Source organism: Xenopus laevis, chromosome 2L (genome assembly GCF_017654675.1).
Source record: "Xenopus laevis strain J_2021 chromosome 2L, Xenopus_laevis_v10.1, whole genome shotgun sequence".
Lineage (NCBI taxonomy): Eukaryota > Metazoa > Chordata > Amphibia > Anura > Pipidae > Xenopus > Xenopus laevis.
Window position 1 is genome coordinate 32,768,566 of NC_054373.1, and position 12,000 is coordinate 32,780,565.

Consider the following 12,000-nt stretch of genomic DNA (forward strand, 5'->3'; position numbering starts at 1 on the left):
ATTTTCACTGAGCTGTTCAATGCAAAGTTCTGGCTAAGACGGAAATGACACCTTACTACTGATCTTAGCAGGTTATTTTAATATTGTATTTCCCCATGTTTGGGCCGTGCAGTGATTCAGATAGCCGTGGGTATCCACCATGGTAGGTGGGCATTGAGCAGGTCATTGGCAATAGAGTGCAAGTATGGAGAGGATGTGGGTTGAATTACCAGCAGGTCAGGTCTAGAACATTTGACTCTTATAAAATCTGGGCACCAAAAATGTTGTTGTACAGGGCCCCGTGATTTCTAATGGTGGCCCTGCCTACAGGCGTTGGATGGCTTTTAAGCAAGGGATGAAACACAAGGTTTCTAAAAACAGCTCTTAATCCAAAATTAATTCAGGGACTGGTCCAACTGACATCTGGGAGTCAGGAAGGAATTCCCCCAGCCCTAGGGCTTCAGATTGGTAGTTTTTTTTTGCCGTCTCTGGATTCACTAGCAGTTGTGCATGTTGCACTTGATGGACACATTTTTTCTTTTCAACCTCATCTACTATGTTACTATGTGAGAATTGGATGCAGGTAAGGTGCTGTATTTATATAGCATTTGCCCTATACAGTTTTCCACATTACACATTAACAGGGAAAAAGAAGAAGCAATACAGAGCAGAGCCACCTATATGTGGCACTCACAATAATTTGCTTCTGTTTAGCCCTTTATTTTTTACCTTTTACATTAGTCCACAAATATATAGAGCTGTTACATTTATCAGTGTCTATAAATCTTTCTATTTAGGAGTTTACAATGCAGTGCAGTGAAATATGGAAATGGTGAAGAAGGGTCTATAGATAAAGAATGTAGATAATTGTCAGCATGTCATGCTTCAATAAAGACATAGGTCCCACTAAACCTCCAATAAGGTTTGGAATTCTGGCAGCATAGATAGGCGCCATTTAAAATAGAGTTCCTCTAAGCAACAACTTGGTGTTTGTCCTGATAATGGCCACCAGCCTACTAATATGTGGGAACTGTTGAGGTAATCAGCAACTTCCAATTTCCCATGAAGGAGCTGAAGTGAATACAGAATCTCAGCACAGTTCTGGAACTCTTGATACAATTAGCATCAATCAGTGTAGATATAATACAACTCTGTTAGCAGTTCCATTTGATAACCCTTGTGGACTGCAGGGATTTCAGCTCTGCCCCTTAATGGTTTTACTAATAAATCATATTCTCAACTTTAAACATTTGCTCTTAGAGAAGTTTTTCTTCTCTGTAGTGCCATAGCAATGTCCTCTGTAGTGCCAATGGCTCTCCATTGTCGCTCCATGTTGCCTGCCTGCATGACACTGCTGGTGGTCACATGACTCACCTAGTTCAGTTACTTGTTCAGTTGGTTCAGGCCAACTGCTGTTTGGACAGTGAGGAGAAGAGACATGGAGTGAGAGTGGCGATAGATAAAAGTAGATAAATTGCGATAGAGCTTAAATAAAATTAAAAAAAACAGTATAGGAGGAGAGATTAACATGGAGGTGACGAAGAAGAGGAGTCGGAATTCGGAGGAGGAAGGACAAGGCAAGAAAAGGAGATGGAGTGATGGAGATTTAGAAGAGAAGAAGAAAAGCCTGGTGAAAAAGAAAACCAGTGAAGATGGGGGCAGTAAAAGGAGAAGGAGAGAAAGGGAGCTGGAAGAGAAGAAGAAAAGCCCTAAAGAAAGGAAGACCAGTGGAGATAGGAGCAATAACAGAAGGGGTGATGGTGATTTGGAAGACAAGAAGAAAAGCCTGGTGAAAAAGAAGACCAGTGAAGATGGGGGCAGGAGAAGGAGTGAAGGACAGATAGAAGAGAGGAAAAGCTCCATACAAAGGAAGAACTGTGGAGATTGGAGCAATAATAGAAGGAGTGAAGGTGAGTTAGAAGATCAGAAGAAAAGTCAAATGAAAAAGATCAGTGTAGATGGGGGCAGTAAAAGGAGAAGGAGTGAAGGACAGGTAAAAGAAAAGGAGAAAAGCCCCATGGAAAGGAAGACCAGTGAAGATGGGAGAAATAAAAGGAGAAGGAGTGGAGATGATTTAGAAGAAAAGAAGAAACACCCCATGGAAAAGAAGACCCGTCAAGATGGGAGCAATAAAAGCAGAAGGAGTAAATTAAAAGACAAGGAGAAAAGCCCCATAGAGAAGAGTGAAAAGTTACAGTTAGAAGAAAAGAAAAGTCAGTTGGAAAAGACCAGTGAAGGAGTGAATAAGGATCAAAAATCAAGAAGTCCAGAGGATCCCTTAGAAGGTAAGAAAACACAGTTGCCGCTTTTGTGCTTAATCTCTCCCCTAACTTTCTAATAAGAAGTGGCCCCATAGGATCTATCTGCCCTAACTTGCTGGGATGTCTTTTTATCAGGATTTCTGCAATTAATTTGTTTGCCTGATGTTTATAGCTTGCTGATTTACCCAAGGTCTTGTTCTGACTAAAAATTACCCATCTATTTATTTATTCTTTCTTCTTCTTTTTTAATCTTGGTATGAAACTAGGGCTGGTTTACTATAAGGGAAAATAAAAATCACCAGTGATATTGCCAGTATCAACCAATCAGGGCTGGTTTTCTATAGTATAGGAAATTAGCATTATCAGTGATGATGCCAATGTCAACCAATCACATCTGCTTTCATCTTCTACCTTGTATGTAACTGTTCAAATCTAATTACTGATTGATTCTTATGAACATTACTATCACTAATGGTCTGCTGTGTCAATATGTCAGAAACCCAGGCTTCCAGCATTTCTAAATATATAATCAAAGGCTTAAGTTTTCTGGGAGATGTATTCATGGGGGCCATCTGGGGGAGGCACATAGGTGTAGGTGTCCCCTCTCCAGTCCCTTGTGCTGCCTCATATTAAGGAGCCCTGCCTTATGCTTGCTGATGGGTTTATTAATATATGCTATGTACAGGTTATTTGTAATACAAGGTACTAATGGAGTTTTTTTCCCTAACTAGGTGGAAGCGCAGCGAAGAAACTCTGTGTGGATATCAGCAGACCTGTCCCCCTGGATATTAAGAACTACAGGTTTTATTCAGAGCTGGGAAAAGGAGGCTTTGGCCGGGTAAGTGAAAGGCTTCCCAGGAACAGGGCCGGCCTTAGGCCTATTGGGCCCAATAGGGCCCCGCACCTCTGGGGGGCCCCGCACCACAGGGCAGCACAGATAATATTTCCCTCAGCACATGATGCTGCCTGGCCTGCCCCCAACTTTGAGAGTCCAGCCCATCCCCAAATCCATAGGTCTAACCTGCCCCCAACTCTCATAGGCCCAGCTTTCCTCCAACCTTGATAGGACCTGCCTGCCCCCAATCCAACCAAGCCTGCTCCCAAGCTGAATCGGCCCAGCCTGCCCCAAACTAATTGGCCCAGTCCACTCTCCTATTTCCTCCCTCTCTCTCTTACCCTGTGTGCCCCTATTATGTGCCCCTATTTCATCCCTCTCACTCTCTTACCTTGTCTGCCCCTTTCCTTTCTATTTTGTGCCTGTATGCCCTTATTTTCCTAAATACTTGGTGTGTCAGTAGCCAGCAACACTTTGTCTAGGGGCCCCGCCAACATGGTTCCAATTGGGCCCCACATTTGATAGGACCAGCCCTGCCCAGGAATGATTTCTCTTAGTATAAATCATAGGGAAGCAGAAAACATAGGCGAGAATAAAGTAGTTTAGTATTATTACTCATTGTTTTGTAAATACAGTTCTAAGAATATCATTATAAAGTGGTGATATAGAACGGTGACATTTATGTTGGGGAAGGAATCACTGGAAGATACTGTTTCTAATAAATTGGGGAGACTGTTTATTATTCTCCACCTACGGTGTAAAGTGAAAACAGATAACTTTTTTATTTTAGCCTCTCAATGTTTAGCGTTTACCTTTACATACACCATGTCATATCTAATATTTGCCCTTCGTTATTAGGTGATGTTGGCTTCGTTTACACCGAAGAAGCAACTGGTAGCAGTAAAGATCATGCAGAAAAGTCCAGACAAGAACAACTTCAACATCATGATGAAGGAGGCCCGAGTGCTGTCGGTCGCTAGAGGAAGCACATTTTTATGCCATTCCTACGCAGCTTTTCAATCAGAGGTAAATACTGCTTTTAATTGCATATAATGGGGCAAATTCACTATGCGCCGAAGCGCCTAACGCTAGTGTCAATTCGCTAGCGTTGGGCATTTTCGTTACTTTGCAAATTCACTAACGGACGCTGGCGTAACTTCGCTAGTGTAACTTCGCACCCTTACGCCTGGCGAATTTGCGCAACAGACGTAACTACGCAAATTCACTAATGCGTGCAGTGTTCTGAACGCTACCTTTTACGCTAGACTTCCTTCGCCACCTCAGATCAGGCGAAGCACAATAGAGTAGATAGGGATTTCTTCAAAAAAAGTAAAAAAAAATTCTAATTCCCAACGCCGGTGTTTTTTCTATATTATGTGTGATAGGTTGAAAAAGATTGAAATATTTTTTTGGGGCTCCCCTCCTTCCCCCCTTCATTTCCTAACTTATGGCAACTTAACTATACAGTGGGCACATGTGTAGGGCAAAATACAAATTTTATCTGATGTTTTGAAGGTTTCCCAGGCATTTGTAGTGCTGCTACATATTCCTCCATTGAAATTTGAATTTGGCGCCGTATGCAAATTAACCATCGCTAGCGTAACTTCGCTTCGTTTAGCGAATCAACGCTAGCGCAACTTCGCAACCTTACCCTACCCCTGAGCGCAACTTCGGATTTTAGTGAATTTGCGGAGCGCTGGCGAAACTACGCCTGGCGAAGTGCGGCAAAGTGCGGCGAAGTTACACCTGGTGCAACTCTGAATCTTAGTGAATGTCCCACAATGTCTTTAAATGGAATCTAGCATTAAAATTAACTTTAAAGTGATACCGACACTAAAAATTTTCTTTTCAAAATATTAATCTACATTAAAAGTTACCTATAGGTCATGTTGATTGTTTTTCGCTGATAGTTCTGCTTTTGTAATTGACACTTGAAGTTCTTAAACCTGACTGTTTTGCCAACCTGACTGTCCAATCTTAACCGGTCAGTTAGAGTTTCTAATGCTAACGGATATCTGCTCCACAAATATGGCAGCCTGCTCATAGAGGAACGGGGTAGTAAGAAAGGTAATGTAAAAAATTCCGGCAAATATTTTTATGGCAAAATTATAAATCACATTCAAAGACAATGTTATGAAAGATAATGAAAAAGGTTATTTTCTGATGTCCTTATCTCTTTTAGCATAATTAGACCAGTGTTAGACAAACTATGCGGTGGGGTCTCATTTGCTCCTCATACATGGCTGTTTATATATCTCCATGGAGCGCTAAGATGTTGCTTTCCACTTATTCACATTACCACTTCTATTCAGACAGTTTTAAAGTTTTTGGGTGGGAGGCTGGATGTTCTAGGTCTCACCTTCTTCTATTCTCTCTTTAACAGCTGGAATCCTTCTTCGTCCTGGAGTATGCCAGCGGGAAATCTTTAATGCAAATGATTCTTCGCAAAGGAAATCTGCCAATGGCAAGAATCATGTAAGTGACATTAGGACCCATTTACAGTACATGGGACAGGGAGCAAACTGGAAAGAATAGATGCAGCCCACCATGTTTTTCATACTTTGCTCACTTCCTACCTCTTGGCCCTTAATAGGTTTTTGTTCTCTGGCAGCAGTGTATTACCGAGGGACAAGCTTGAGTAGCAGTGTCCCCTTTCCTGCACCCGAACTTGTGTTTCATTCAGGTGGCAATCTTTAGATTATGGCCAATACTAAAGGAGTTGTTAAAAGATGCCATAGACTTGCAATATCACCCCTCCCAGCTGCCCCAACCAATGGCCCATTGTAGAGGAATTGCATTAGAAACTGTACTTTTTATACTTTGCACATTTCATACATTTCCCTTTTTTATTTCTCTGATTTAATGTTTAAGGAATTGTTTAAGGAATTGTAGCTGGATCACTTTAATGGATTTTCTCTGGGACAGTGTTACTAGAGCTCTTTTATAAGTGGAAAACGCTGGGCACTTGAATGGGCTGAATTTGTTCCCATAACAAGTTACATATGTAGCATGTTTGCCTGTGCTGTCAGTAAGACGTGTTCTGCACCCTTTTGTATGTTACACTTAGATATTTGCATCAGATGCAAGCACAGAGAACACTGCGAGGCAACTCTATAGTTAACTGTAACAAATCCTATGTAATGAATGTGATATAGGAACGATGATGATTTTCTTTTTGTAAAAGGTTCTACACAGCGGAGATGGTGGTTGCCCTCCAGTTCCTGCACTCCAAGGGCATCATTCACCGGTGAGTTAATTCTCAGTATATTGTGTTGTCTCTATGTGCTTTCTGACACATAGATTCACTGAGTGATGATGGACTGTCACCACTACATGTGCTGTAGTGGAAGTAGGGAATCCGCGCTCTGCCAATTAGCACCTGATGAATGAATGCATCAATCCTCCCGAATAGATGTACCGAACATCCCAAACAATTGAACTTTCAGTAGGAGAGAGGAGAGCACTGTGACGCAGATTAACTGCTTGTGATTAATATTTATTTAAGCTGCTATACACAACATGTTTCGGGCTGTAATTGCCCTTTCTCAAGTGAGAAATCTGCGTCAGAGTGCTCTCCTCTCTCCTACTGAAAGTACATGTGCTGTAGGCAAGCATTTCCCATAGTAGCTACTCATCTCTCCCAACTCCTTTTTAAATTAGCCAATACAAGAAAGCACTTACACAGTCAGACTGCAGGGTGCTGTTAGAAGTCATGGGACCCCCATACTACATAGAGCCATATAAGCCCAGGTTTTTATCCCACTGCCAGGTTGGCCCCTCACCCCTGTGGGAGGTGGGCAAATCCAATAAAGTAAAACATGGCCCCAATTAAAAGAATATAGAATATGTTATAGAACACACACTCCGTTCTGCTCAAACACGTCAGCATCCCCACCCAAACACTACTAATTCCCTCTGCAGGTCCAATATCTTTTTTACTCTATGAATTGTACCTTCACATTTCTTTGGGTTCTCTGTTACTATGGGCCCCCTGCAGGATCCCCACTCTGATGGCAGCCTACTTATAGGGGCAGTGGAGGGCAATTTTGGGCATTTTGGTCCCAAGAACTGTTACCTATGTAACTTGCTCCTAATGCTTATCCTATAGTGACCTGAAACCTGACAACGTGTTGGTGGACAGATACGGCCATATCAAGATCTGCGACTTTGGCCTCGCCGCAGAGAACATCTTCGACCAGACAAGAACCAACGGAGTAATAGGAACCCCTGGATACCGCGCACCAGAGGTGACAACAAACATTTAAAATACAAACATATTCACCTTTAATTTAACCTTTAGTCTCATGCAGAGAGTGATATTCTGAGACAATTTGAAATTGGTCTTCATTTTAAATGATTTTTTAATTATTTAGCTTTTTGTTCAGCTGCTCTCTATTTTGGAGTTCCAGCAGCTATCTGGTTGCTAGGGTTTAATTTAACTTAGCAACCAGGGCCTGAATTGAATGAGATACTGGGAAATTAAAAGGAATGGGCCTGAATATAAAGATAAGTAATAAAAAGTTTCAGTAACAACAAAACTGTAGCCTTATAGTGCGATTTGATTTTAGCGGAAGGTGTCACTAAACCCCTTCTGAATCCTGGAGAGAAAGGCAAATAGTTGAAAAACTATAAAAGATAAAAAATGAAGACCAATGCAAAGGTTGCTAAGAATAAAACTTAATTGAAAGAGAAGATGCCCTTAATACTAATTTATCGCTTCGGTAGATAGAGAGGTCTGATTCAATCAGTGCAGGGTTGCTAAGAATGTAATGTTTTATAACATACGAAGAGTTGACCTGAAGGTGAAAAACAACCCATTTAAATGAGAACAGCCTCTCTGATAATTCCACATGTATTGGATCTGTGCTCATTTAATATTAATTAATATTATTAATATATTAATTGATAGTAATACAGAAGTTAAATGTAATCCATCTGCAATTTAATATGGAAATAACACGTTATTTTGTGTTTTGCAAGTAGCCTATCAAGTTCATGACTCATGTTTTCTCTGTAATCATTTTATGTCATAGGTTCTATCAAAGGCAGAGTATAACGCAGGCGTGGATTGGTGGTCTTTTGGGATTACCATGTACCAAATGGCCACGGGCAGCTTGCCATTTTCACCATCAGGCAGTATTTTAAGGCAATTCTTTGCAATAAAGAAGAATACGCCTTATTACCCATATTATATGAGCAAGGAAATGCTGGACCTCCTGCCGAAGGTAAATATGAGCCAAAGCAGAATTACAGAATAATATATATATTAAGAAGGTACATGACACAGCACCTGCAATATTGAAATTCATGTTCATGTTTCTTTTTAGCTTTTGGAGATGGATGAGAATCAGCGGATCGGTGTCAACGGAAACATCAGGGAGCACGCTTTCTACAGCACAGTGAAGTGGGAAGAGCTGGAGAACCGGAGAGTGAAAACCCCTTTCCAGCCAGGAATGGTAAATACATGTGATATATATGATACATCCACCCACTCTCACACTGCAGAAAAACTGTTGCTCTTTTTTACTCATCCACCACTTGGTAGGCCAGAGGTCTTCGGAGCTTTTGGGTTAAGGCTCCCAACATTGGTTTGGGATTCACTTAGATATGAAAACATGTTGCTAACAGTAACTTTCCTAAAGTTCTAGTAATATCCAAGACTGATAAAACACAATTCACCTTCAGATTTGACCCAACCTGGACTTGGTCGCCACTGTGGTTACTGCTGTAACAAAGACAGATAATCATGTGTCCATAGTGAAATGAATGGGTCCCTTATTCATTTATTGATAGTTTCCTTTTTCAATAGCTCATTATTTGGCCTTCAGAAACTTTTTGTAATTTTATTTCTAAAATAAAGTTGTTGGGTTTTGGTGGATAGTGATAGTCTGATTTTAACTTTCCCCTGCTTCTCATTTTCTCATTTTTGGGCATTAATATCTGAATCCAGTAATCACTTTTTACAGATAATTAAAGCCACATATTAAGTTACGACTTATCTTGAGTGAAATAAAGTATGTAAGAAGCACCTTGTTTCCTTTCATATAGCCATCAGCAGATGACTTCACTGAAATCCCGCTGTCATTCTCCTCTCAAATTCGGAACGAGGAAACCAACTTGGCAGATTTCTCCCACGTGGATCCCAGCTGGAGTTGGCAGGAGTAAGGCATTGGTTCTAATATGGGAAAGCATCAATACTGCCTGGACAATACAACAACCTGGGCCAATTGACATCATACCCTCTATGGCAAGCTGCACCTCTCAACAACTCATCCACCTGCGTCTGCCATCAATGTCGCCACCACACGGGATCCCTGGCTTTGATTTGGAGAAGAGAAAAAGAAAGAACGGAAGAGTTAACCATCGTGAGTATAAATGTTATATGAAATGAGACAGTGTAGAGTAATGTAAAAGATTAGGCTGGTTTTAGGTCTTTAGATAAAATGTTATACAATAGTTTATTGACAGGATAATAGATATTATATAACTATTGACAGGCAAGCATCTAGAATAAGGTAGAAAAGAAAACATATGCTCTATAGAAACTTCTCTTAAAATACATCTAAAATCATTTTCTTTTAGGGAAGGTAGGGCGGGTTGTTATCACTCAGCAGCCGCTGAGCTCCCTAATGGTAAGTAGTGGTAAGTATACCCCCTGGAGACCTAAATATATAGGGGTTTCTTGTTACCACCTTACCATTGTATATATATGTGTGTGTGTGTTTGAGAGTGAGTGTGTGTGTGTGTTAGAGTGAGTGTGTGTGTCTGTGTGTGAGAGTGAGTGTGTGTGTGTGTTAGAGTGAGTGTGTGTGTCTGTGTGTGAGAGTGAGTGTGTGTGTTAGAGTGAGTGTGTGTGTCTGTGTGTGAGAGTGAGTGTGTGTGTTAGAGTGAGTGTGTGTGTCTGTGTGTGAGAGTGAGTGTGTGTGTGTTAGAGTGAGTGTGTGTGTCTGTGTGTGAGAGTGAGTGTGTGTGTTAGAGTGAGTGTGTGTGTCTGTGTGTGAGTGTGTGTGTGTTAGAGAGAGTGTGTGTGTATGTGTGAGAGTGAGTGTATGTGTGAGTGTATGTGTGAGTGTGTGTGTGTATGTGTGTGTGTGTGAGAGTGTGCGTGTGCATCAGTTGAATTAGCTATTTGCAATGCTCACCCATTCCTTGAACAGGAGAACACTGAGTTGAATTCCCTTTTGGAATCCGCAGGCATTTCTGTATTGGAAATGACCTGTTCTCCCTTTCAAGGAATCAGTCACTAGTATCAGGTTATTTTTATAACCTGGTGCTTCATTAATGGCATGCCAATACGGGAGCAATAGAATTGAACCCGTACACTCCCTATGTGGCATTGTATTTCCTTTACAAGGCTACTGTCGATCCAGGGACATGTCCGATTGCCATTTTGGAGTCAGGAAGGAATTTTTTTCCTCTTCTGAGGCAGATTGGAGACCGCCTCAGAAGGGGTTTTTTTGCCTTCCTCTGGATCATCTAAATTTATTTAATTGCAAATAATTGCCCATTAAAATATAAATATAACCTAAATACAACCCCCCAAAACAGAAAAGGCATGTCAAAAACTAAATTAAATAGGGATGTCACAGGTTGACATTTATAAACCATTAGTTAGAGGGGAGCAGGGTTCTTGGAGAGGCTACTAAAAGAACAACTTATTTATTATTATATACTGTAGCACACTTCCTTTTGGGGTTATGTTAAGCCTCCCTTTATCTCCATTATTATCATCACCACCTATGTACAGGAGAGGAAGAAAGGATGAAAAATAAACTGCAGTCAAGAACAGCAATAATTATAGCATGTGTGATATTCTGTAATGTGTAGGAATGTTGTATGGTTGTGTGAGATATGTGTGTGTGAATGTGAATATTGGCTCTGTTGTAACAACTAGTCCAAAAAACCCAGGTCCATATTTAGAATAAATTGCAGGTCAGCTCAAGGATGGGGGGAAAGGTTCATAAACAGACTGCTGTAAAACTAAAAAACGAATCTTTAAACTAAATCTAAATATGTTTATATGTAAAAGCCAAAGATGTGTGTGTGTGACTAGTCAGATACCTCTCAGTATTTGCTGAAGAGGAAAGGTCCCATGACAGTTTATGTCACTCCATGCAGGACCAGAGAGGAAACTATTGCAGCAAGTGATAGGGTGAGCCATTTGCTGCAATAGATGTGTGAATGGACAGTAACAAGAGTTGAAGCCTTGACGTGGCGTTACTGCTCACATGGGTAACCATGTGCTAATTCAACCACTTGTGAGACTTGATTCTGACATGTTATTATTTATAGTATACAAAGTGCCTTCCCCTCCTACTACTTAATATTTTGTAGCACTGACTTTTGTAGCAACAGGATCTTTAAGTATTTTGGGGTAAGTATATTCCAGCTTTGTGCAGTGTTCATGAGTCATTCTGATCTATTCTTTTCAGTTTTTATGGTGGAAGTGGTGGAAGGAAAATATATATATATATATATATATATATATAGATATATATATATATATGTGTGTAACAGAGCTGAGAGGTGGGTAACAGGGCTTTACAGCACAGCTCCAGCAGATCGTAACCAGAGAGCACTGTGCTTATTGCTGCTCGGAGGCTGCACAACAAGCTCTAACTCTTAGGAGGGTGTTTAACTTGAAAACTTGGAACTGTTCTTTGATAAATGTATTCTCCTTTATTGCTGGAGGGCATTGCAGGGAAATCACTGCAATAAAGTTTCTAACCAAAGTGTCACTATCGTGAATATGTTGTGTTGTAGGCGCCTCTGTTCAGCTCTGTCCACTTACCAGTTTCATTTTCATTGCAGTTAAACATTCACATTCATACATGTCCCGGGAGACACTGGCCTTTTCCAGTTCAGGTATGTAATTGTCCAGGATTTCCACTGATTGTACAGGACTGGCTGAACTCAATTGTTACT

General features: G+C 40.8%; 1 protein-coding gene across 1 annotated transcript; it reads left to right on the plus strand.

Annotated features, from left to right (window-relative positions):
* Positions 1-1,259: 1,259 nt before the first annotated feature.
* On the plus strand, positions 1,260-9,261 carry LOC121399867 (protein kinase C delta type-like). Its single transcript, XM_041581708.1, has 9 exons — positions 1,260-2,264; positions 2,972-3,078; positions 3,934-4,101; positions 5,459-5,550; positions 6,260-6,322; positions 7,184-7,322; positions 8,109-8,300; positions 8,403-8,531; positions 9,124-9,261. Exons 1-9 carry the CDS (start codon positions 1,508-1,510, stop codon positions 9,238-9,240), a joined length of 1,764 nt encoding a protein of 587 aa, XP_041437642.1. The 5' UTR covers positions 1,260-1,507; the 3' UTR covers positions 9,241-9,261.
* Positions 9,262-12,000: the final 2,739 nt, after the last annotated feature.